The 10244-nt window shown below is 43.7% G+C and overlaps 1 protein-coding gene across 1 annotated transcript in view; it reads left to right on the top strand.

The window, feature by feature from the left end:
* Positions 1 to 9935, top strand: part of LOC311113995 (fibroblast growth factor 14-like) — a gene marked incomplete at both ends in the record, with an annotated part of 20007 nt that extends 10072 nt beyond the window's left edge. The window contains 2 exons of the mRNA XM_084189261.1: positions 9498 to 9696; positions 9781 to 9935. Of these exons, the coding sequence (XP_084045387.1) occupies positions 9498 to 9696; positions 9781 to 9935 (354 nt within the window). The remainder of the gene's footprint in view (positions 1 to 9497; positions 9697 to 9780) is intronic.
* Between the last annotated feature and the right edge of the window lie 309 nt (positions 9936 to 10244).

The raw sequence follows: 10244 nt of genomic DNA, 5'->3' as shown, positions 1-10244 counted from the left end.
TGGGTGAGAGTGAGACATGGAGAGAGAGAGAGAGTGAGAGAGAGAGGAAGAAGAAGCTGACAGGAATATGAATTATTCCCGACCCTGACACACCAGACCAGTGGAATATCCCTCTTTTCTTTCCTTGTTTTCTCACCGTGTCGGAGCGAGGGAGAGTGACAGGCGGAGAATAGCTTGTTATGCTGCAGAGAGGAGAGCAGCCAGGCGCTTGTTTTGTCGTTTTTTGGAGGAGAGATGTGATGTTCTGTTTCGCTCTCTGTTCAGTTAGAGACAGAGGGATGAGGGCTGCTTTTGAATTATTGATGGGGGAAGTCCTGTCCACACACACACACACACACACACACACACACACACACACACACACACACACACACACACACACAGAGAGAGACACACACACACACACCACTGACTAGGAAAAACCCACTAGTGCAATGCAGAATGAATCAGAATAAGAACAGGATTGAATTTGTATTTTTCAGTCCTGTTAGGGATTTAACCGATATTATCTGCTATTTACCAAATCATTATGTTTTATAATAATACAACAGTTATGTTGCTCTAGTACGTCAAAGAATCCAACACAATTGATAACTACCTGGTACTAAATGGTTTATAGAGGCGCTGCTTTGATGAACCACGAAAACACAAGATGGCCGATTGACAGCAGCCCATAATTAGAATTACAGTAAGCTCAAGAATAGAGTGTTGTAGTGTTACTCCCCCTGATGATGAAGGATCAAGATGAACTATAGTGCTACACATCTGTCTGGTTGTAGAGAAGAAATGAGTTAGAAAGAGAGAGAGAGAGACTGAGAGAGAGAGAGAGACTGAGAGAGAGACAGAGAGAGAGAGAGAGAGAGAGAGAGAGAGAGACTGAGAGAGAGACAGAGAGAGAGAGAGAGAGAGAGAGAGAGAGACAGAGAGAGACAGAGAGAGAGAGAGAGAGACTGAGAGAGAGAGAGACAGAGAGAGAGAGAGAGAGAGAGAGAGAGAGAGAGACTGAGAGAGACAGAGAGAGACTGAGAGAGAGAGAGACAGAGACAGAGAGAGAGAGACTCATCTCTCTCCACCCGTCTCTCTGTCTCTGTCTCTGCAGTCAACAGATGGCCTGGTGTGAAATGATCTGGTATGTGTTAATTACCAACGATGCTGGGCAAGAGGAAACCAGCGCTGAGTGTGTGTTGATGAGTGTGAAGAACACACACATCTGAGTACTCAAGCACACACTCATGCACACACACAACACACACACAGTTACACGCATGCACATCCGAGTACTTAAGCACACACTCATGCAGACACTCATGCAGACACACAGACAACACACACACACAGTTACACGGACACACATCTGAGTACTAGAGCTCGCACACTGCACACACTCACACTTACGAGAGGGAGAGAGAGCTGTCGATTGATCTCCTAGTATGAAGTGATGTCAGGAGTGTAAATTGGATCTGTGGAGAGAAACCTGCCTGTTGGTTTACACCTTTATAGTAACAAATACACCATACAGTATATACTGTAGCCCTCACCATCAGGTCTTAGAGTCCTCTATGGAGAGAGAACTATCATATCCTCTATATGTTAATATTATGGAGAGAGAACTATCATATCCTCTATATGTTAATATTATGGAGAGAGAACTATCAAATCCTCTATATGTTAATATTATGGAGAGAGAACTATTATATCCTCTATATGTTAATATTATGGAGAGAGAACTGTCATATCCTCTATATGTTAATACTATGGAGGAAAACGTGAGTGAGATAGATGCTGGATGTTCCATCTGAGAGGAACATATACTGAACAAAAATATAAATGCAACATGCAACAATTTCATTGATTTAACTGAATTACAGTTTATATAAGGAAATCAGTCAATTGAAATAAATGCATTAGGCCGATATCTATGGATTTCACATGACTGGGTAGGGGCGCAGCCACGGGTAGGCCTGGGAGGGCATAGGCCCACCCACTGGGGAGCCAGTCCCAGCCAATCAGAATGAGATTTTCCCCACAAAAGGGCTTTATAACAGACAGAAATACTCCTCAGTTTCATCAGCTGTCCGGGTGGCTGGTCTCAGACGATCCCGCAGGTGAAGAAGCCGGATGTGGAGGTCCTGGGCTGGCATGGTTACACGTGGTCTGTGATTGTGAGGCCGGTTGGACTTACTGCCAAATTATTTTATGGTAGAGAAATTAACGTTCAATTATCTGGCTTCAGCTCTTGTGAACATTCCTGCAGTCAGCATGCCAATTGCACGCTCACTCAAAACTTGAGACATCTGTAGAATTGTGTTGTGTGACAAAACTGCACATTTTAGAGTGGCCTTTTATTGTCCCCAGTACAAGGTGCACCTGTGTAATGATCATGCTGTTTAATAAGCTTCTTGATATGCCACACCTGTCAGGTGGATGGATTATCTTGGCAAAGGGGAAATGCTCACTAACAGGGATGTAAACAAATTTGTGCACAAAATCTGAGAGAAATGCGCTTTTTGTGCGTATTGTTGCGGCTTCGAGGGACAAAGACAGAAGTTACCCTGGCCCGTATGCACACACACATACTGTAGCTCATATATTGGCTGGAGGATAATTACAGTTATTTGTTTATTTGGTGGAGAAATACATTAAACCTTGGTATGGCTGTATGTACAGTTGAAGTTGGAAGTTTACATACATTAAATCTCGTTTTTCAACCAGTCGGTTAGGACATCTACTTTGTGCATGACACAAGTAATTTTTTCAACAATTGTTTACAGACAGATTATTTCACTTATAATTCACTGTATCACAATTCCAGTGGGTCAGAAGTTTACACTAAGTTGACTGTGCCTTTAAACAGCTTGGAACATTCCAGAAAATGATGTCATGGCTTTAGAAGCTTCTGATAGGCTAATTGACATAATTTGAATCAATTGGAGGTGTACGTGTGGATGTATTTCAAGGCCTACCTTCAAACTTAGTGCCTCTTTGCTTGACATCATGGGAAAATCAAAAGAAATCAGCCAAGACCTCAGAAAAAAATTGTAGACCTCCACAAGTCTGGTTCATCCTTGGGAGCAATTTCCAAACGTGTGAAGTTACCATGTTCATCTGTACAAACAATAGTACACAAGTATAAACACCATGGGACCACGCAGCCGTCATACCGCTCAGGAAGGAGACGAGTTCTGTCTCCTAGAGATGAACGTACTTTGGTGCGAAAAGTGCAAATCAATCCCAGAACAACAGCAAAGGACCTTGTGAAGATGCTGGAGGAAACAGGTACAAAAGTATCTATATCCACAGTAAAACAAGTCCTATATCGACATAACCTGAAAGGCCACTCAGCAAGGAAGAAGCCACTGCTCCAAAACCGCCATAAAAAAGCCAGACTACAGTTTGCAACTGCACATGGGGACAAAGATCATACTATTTGGAAAAATGTCCTCTGGTCTGATGAAACAAAAATAGAACTGTTTGGCCATAATGACCATCGTTATGTTTGGAGGAAAAAAGAGGTGGCTTGCAAGCTGAAGAACACCATCCCAACCGTGAAGCACGGGGATGGCAGCATCATGCTGTGTGGGTGCTTTGCTGTAGGAGGGACTGGTGCACTTCACAAAATAGATGGCATCATGAGGAAGGAAAATTATGTGGATATATTGAAGCAACATCTCAAGACATCAGTCAAGAAGTTAAAGCTTGGTCGCAAATGGGTCTTCCAAATGGACAATGACCCCAAGCATACTTCCAAAGTTGTGGCAAAATGGCTTAAGGACAACAAAGTCAAGATATTGGAGTGGCCAACACAAAGCCCTGACCTCAATCCTATAGAAAATTTGTGGGCAGAACTGAAAAAGCGTGTGGGAGCAAGAAGGCCTACAAACCTGACTCCGTTACACCAGCTCTGACCAAATACTAATTGAGTGTATGTGAACTTCTGACCCACTGGGAATGTGATGAAAGAAATAAAAGCTGAAATAAATCATTCTCTCTACTATTATTCTGACATTTCACATTCTTAAAATAAAGTGGTGATCCTAACTGACCTAAGACAGGGAATTTTTACTAGGATTAAATGTCAGGAATTGTGAAAAACTGAGTTTATATGTATTTGGCTAAGGTAACTTCCGACTTCAACTGTATATCTCTCTCTTTTGTTGTCTTTCTCTCTCTCTCTCTCTCTCTCTCTCTCTCTCTCTCTCTCTCTCTCTCTCTCTCTCTCTCTCACTCTTCCTCTCTCTCTCTCTCTCTCTCTCTCTCACTCTCTTCCTCTTTCTCTCTCTCTCTTTTCTTCTTCTTCTCTATACCATAGCATCCGTTTTCTGACAGAGACCTTGTGTGTGTGTGTGTGTGTGTATGCACATGCGTGTGTACGTGCTTGGATGCAGAGACAGGACAGGATGACTAGATGAAAGGTTTGTGGAGTTGAAAGGAAGAGCATGGTGTCATCCTCACTAAAGGACAACCAGACAGGACACACAACAGCAAGGATGCTACTCTATACCTATCCATGTTAACAGTACAGTGCCTTCGGAAAGTATTCAGACCCCTTGACCTTTTCCACATTTTGTTACGTTACAGCCTTATTCTAAATTTGATTATTTTATTTAATTTTTTTGCAATCTACACACAATACCCCATAATGACAAAGTGAAAACAGGTTGTAGACATTTTTGCAAATTTATATAAAAAAAATAAGAAATACCTTATTTACATAAGTATTCAGCCCCTTTGCTATGAGACTCGAAATTGAGCTCAGGTGCATCCTGTTTCCATTGATCATCCTTGAGATGTTTCTACAACTTGGTTGGAGTCCACCTGTGGTAAATTCAATTGATTGGACATTATTTGGAAAGGCACACACCTGTCTATATAAGGTCCCACAGTTGACAGTGCATGTCAGAGCAAAAACATTTTAGTCATTTAGCAGACGCTCTTATCCAGAGCGACTTACAGTTAGTGAGTGCATAATTTTTTTTTTATACTGGCCCCCGGTGGGAATCGAACCCACAACCCTGGCGTTGCAAGCGCCATGCTCTACCAACTGAGCTACAGGAGGCCTTGAGGTCGAAGGAATTGTCCGTAGAGCTCCGAGACAGGATTGTGTCGAGGCACAGATCTGGGGAAGGGTACCAAAACATTTCTGCAGTATTGAAGGTCCCCAAGAACACAGTGGCCTCCACCATACTTAAACAGAATAAGTTTGGAACCACCGGCCAAACTGAGCAATCCAGGGAGAAGGGCCTTGGTCAGGGAGGTGACCAAGAACCCGATGGTCACTCTGACGGAGCTCTAGAATTCCTCTGTGGAGATGGGAGAACCTTCCAGAAGGACAACCATCTCTGCAGCACTCCACCAATCAGGCCTTTATGGTAGAGTGGCCAGACAGAAGCCACTCCTCAGTAAAAGGCACATGACAGCCTGCTTGGAGTTTACCAAAAGGCACCTAAAGACTCTCAGACCATGAGAAACAAGATTTTCTGCTCTGAAGAGAACAAGATTGAACTCTTTGGCCTGAATGCCAAGCGTCACGTCTGGAGGAAACCTGGCACCATCCCTACGGTGAAGCATGGTGGTAGCAGCATCATGCTGTGGGGATGTTTTTCAGTGGCAGGGACTGGGAGACTAGTCAGGATCGGGGCAAAGATGAACGGAGCAAAGTACAGAGAGATCTTTGATGATAACCTGCTCCAGAGCGCTCAGCACCTCAGACTGGGGCGAAGGTTCACCTTCTAACAGGACAACGACCCTAAGCACACAGCCAAGACAACGCAGGAGTGGCTTCGGGGACAAGTCTCTGAATGTTCTTGAGTGGCCCAGCCAGAGCCCGGACTTGAACCCAATCGAACATTTCTGGAGAGACCTGAAAATAGCTGTGCAGCAACGCTCCCCATCCAACCTGATAGAGCTTGAGAGGATCTGCAGAGAAGAATGGGAGAAACTCCCCAAATAAAGGTGTACCAAGCTTATAATAATAATAAGCCATTTAGCAGACGCTTTTATCCAAAGCGACTTACAGTCATGCGTGCATACATTTCTGTGTATGGGTGGTCCTGGGGTTCGAACCCACTACCCTGACGTTACAAGCGCCGTGCTCTACCAGCTGAGCTACAGAGGACCACAGCTTGTAGCGGTATACCCAGGAAGACTTGATGCTGTAATCGCTGCCGAAGGTGCTTCAACAAAGTACTGAGTAAATGGTCTGAATACTTATGTAAATGTGATATTTCATTTTGTTTGTTTTTTATATAAATTAGCAAAAAATGTCTAAAAACCTGTTTTTGCTTTGTCATTATGGGGTATTGTGTGTAGATTGATGAGAGAAAAAAAACAATTTAATCAATTTTAGAATAAGGCTGTAACGTAACAAAATGTGGAAAAAGTAAAAGGGTCTGAATACTTTCCGAAGGCCCTGTATATGGCAGCTGAAGAGATACAGGCATCTGTAGAACTGAACACCATTCATCCGCCATTTTTCTCAGAGTATCATATGGCTTTTTTGGTTTAAACCAACCAAATACAAAAATACTTTTTGCCAAAAATTGAACTACAGATTGCCCTTTTAAGACTAAAACACTCCATCTAAAGAGGTCTCTAAGTTTCCCTCCTCCTTCACACAGTGTTTATTCTGTCATTCTTTATTCTGTCATTCTCCAGTCCTCCTCCTCCTCCTCTCTCCCTCTTTCCTTTCTTTGACTTACTTGTTTACCCACAATTCCCCTGGGTAATTAGCAGTGTGATAATGAGCAGTGTCGGAGGCATAAACAGACACACACACACTCATGCACACACACACAAACTCACCACATGACACACACACACACACACACCACACGACACACACACACACATACACACAATAAGACCAGCTGGATGTGTGGGATTAATACTGGATCACTCTCTGCACCCTTCTAACCCCTGGTCTAACCTCAGCCGTATAGAGCACAGCATGAAACTGGCCCTAAGTCAGTTTTTAATATTATGAAATACTAAGGTCCAGCATGTGTGTGTACAGATGTAGGATCTTCATTTGATCACCCTGTTGCAGGAGAACTTTCCTGCAATGCAGGACATTTAAAACGTGGAGTATATTTGAGGTTTTAAAAGGCTTCTGAAGTTTGTAATTTCCACTTTGAAATGTCAGACTTGATTTTACCTTACGGAAAATGTATCAACCCCTACAAAAATGTCCATTAATTATAATCCACATAATAATTCACATTTCCTGTTGATGCAGGATTATTTTCCTGTGTGTGTGTGTGTGTGTGTGTGTGTGTGTGTGTGTGTGTGTGTGTGTGTGTGTGTGTGTGTGTGTGTGTGTGTGTGTGTGTGTGTGTGTGTGTGTGTGTGTGTGTGTGTGTGTGTGTGTGTGTGTGTGTGTGTGTGGACATGTTTAACTATACTCCCCGCAAGAATAGTAAACAATCAAAATGTTCACCAACTGGGGACATTGTGTTAGTCCCCACAAAGTCAAATGTTATTTCTAGGGGGTTTAGGGGGTTTAGGGTTAAAGTTAGAATTAGTGTTAGGGTTAGAATTAGGTTTTGGGGTTAAGGTTAGGGTTAAGGTTAAGGTTAGGTTTAGGGGTTAGGGAAAATAGGATTTTGAACGGGACTGAATTGTGTGTCCCCACAAGGTTAGTTATACAAGACTGTTTGTGTGCTTCCCCCCAGGAGACATCCTCCTCCCTTGGTGATTTATCTCTCTCTTCTCTCCTACGTCCTCCTTTCCTTCCCCTGTTTCTTTCTCTCCTTTAATCTACACTGCCTCTTCTCTCTCTAACAGCCTGTGTTTTATAACTTTGTTCAGTATGCAGGTCCATCTCAATAGTCTAAAATGGCTTCCTCTCCTTGTAACCTCACCTTAACGGCCCAGTGCAGTCAAAAACGTGATTTTCCTCTGTTTTATATATATTTCCACACTAGGAGGTTGGAATAATACTGTGAAATTGTGACAATTATGATCATTCCTTTTAGTGAAAGAGCTGTTTGAAAATGTATGTTTTGGTGGGATGGAGTTTTGGCCTGCCTGGTGACAATTAGTTAATAGACCAATAAGAAAGATAGTTCCAAACCTCTCTGCCAATAACAGCTAGATTTCAGTTTTCTCCTCCACACTCAAACCACTCCTAGACAGTCCTAGCAAAATTATTGCTAGAGAAATCGCTCTTTGCTAAGAAGCAAATAATTATTTATTTTTTTTGGGGGGGGACTATTTTAATTGAAACAATCCCAGTAAGGTATTTATTTGTTACCCTGAAATGATTTGATGTTGAGATTTTAAAAAACGTCTGCATTGGGCCTTTAAATCCTAAATGATTTGAAATCACAGGATAAGTGAAAGCAACATGGTGGACACCTGTCCAATTATTTCACATCAGAGCAGATGAAAGAGTGGAGAGAAGACAAGTAGAGGAAGCCACTTTAGACTATTGAGACACAGCCTGAATGTGTTAATTGGACAGAGGTGAATGACACAGGGGAAAAGTACAGTGAACCATAATGAGAACCACAAAAAGAGCAATGGGAAATGGAAATACGTTGCCAACCACACACATCAATTACACCTAGCCATCACATCAAACTACTGCCCTACCCTCTTCCTCCTCCTCCTCCTCTTCTCCTCCCATCTTCTCCATTCCATCGTTTCCATGGTAACTGGGAACAAAGGCCCACACAGGTGAGCGAGTGTCTCTTTTCTTGTGGTGGTGACTGACAAGCACACCTGATCGGAATTTCAATGTTTTCCCTGTCTGTCTGTCTCTCTGAGGCTCTGGAAGCTAGGGATGGTTAATTACAGTACAAATCAGTCATTTAGCAGACTGACTGCCCATCCACTTCGCCAAACACCATGCCCACTAGCATTTCTTCTCCACAATCAGTCTGGATTTGCTTTCCTCCCTGATGTCTTGTAGAATGCAAACACATTCTAACCGTTCTGATTGGTCCCAGAAACCAATGGGTTGGGCCATCACGAACCATGAATCACGTCATTGGCTTTGATACTCTGATAGGTTAGAGACGATCCAATCGCTGATTAATTTGTTTTGTTCAACTCCCCTCATTTTGAAGTGAGCACAAACACCTTCTAGGATGGCAGTTTCAGGCTGAATGTATGTAGCGATCGATAGAGCAGTAGAATTAAGTTCAGGATCAGTCATCAGGCAAGTCATTTAGCAGGTTGACTGTTGGTGAATCGTCGCCAATGGAAGGTAGATAAACGTCATGGAAACAGTTGATTGAAACTCTTATAAAATTGTTGGATGGACGTTTGGCTGATCTAATGGAATATTAAGTGGTAGCAATTTGTCCATTGTTGTCTGTTTGATACTGATGCTGTGTGTGTGTGTGTGTGTGTGCGTGTGTGTGTTTGTGTGTGTGTGTGTGTGTGTGTGTGTGTGTGTGTGTGTGTGTGTGTGTGTGTGCCTGCGTGTGTGTGCCTGCGTGCTTGTGCGTTTGTGCGTGCGTGTGTGTGCGTGTGTGTGTGTGTGTCTCCTGTAGGAGCTGTTTACAGCAGAGTGTAAGTTTAAGGAGTCGGTGTTTGAGAACTACTATGTGATCTACTCGTCGATGCTGTACAGACAGAATGAGTCTGGGAGGGCCTGGTTCTTGGGCCTGAACAAGGAGGGACAGCCCATGAAGGGCAACCGCGTGAAAAAGACAAAACCCGCCGCTCACTTCCTGCCCAAACCTATAGAAGGTAAGGGTGTTGTCACACACACACACACACTCACACACACACGCTCACACGCTCTAACACTCTGATCTCTCCTCTTCTCTGTAGTTGCGATGTACAAGGAGCCGTCGTTGCACGACGTCAGAGAGACGTTGCCTAAAGTCGCCGGAGTCCCGTCCAGCAAAAGCACAACCAGCGAACCAGTGGCCATGAACGGGGGCAAGCCAGTCAACAAACCCGACCCGAAGGAGACTGCGACATAACCCTGTCCCCTCCTCTCCTCACGCACGACAGAGACATGAGACTCTGCCCACTGCACACAAACTCTCACCTTGATTGGTCAATTATGGGCTAAGTCCCACCTCCTCTCTCTTTCTCTCGCTCTTTCTCTCTCTCTCTTTCTCTTTTTGGCCGATTCGGTGCAGTGGTGTTCGAGATGAGGAAATGGACCACTCCATTTTGGGGATGGGGGAGGGGAGGAGAACGGGAGAAGAGGAGGGGAGAAGGAATTGGAAGGTGGTGAGGAGGAGGAGGAAGAGGAGGAGGAGGAGGAAGGGGAGGAGGAGGAGGTG

Source organism: Coregonus lavaretus (genome assembly GCF_964263955.1).
Source record: "Coregonus lavaretus genome assembly, contig: HAP1_SCAFFOLD_2178, whole genome shotgun sequence".
NCBI classification, from domain to species: domain Eukaryota; kingdom Metazoa; phylum Chordata; class Actinopteri; order Salmoniformes; family Salmonidae; genus Coregonus; species Coregonus lavaretus.
This window is presented reverse-complemented; position numbering and strand designations above follow the sequence as displayed.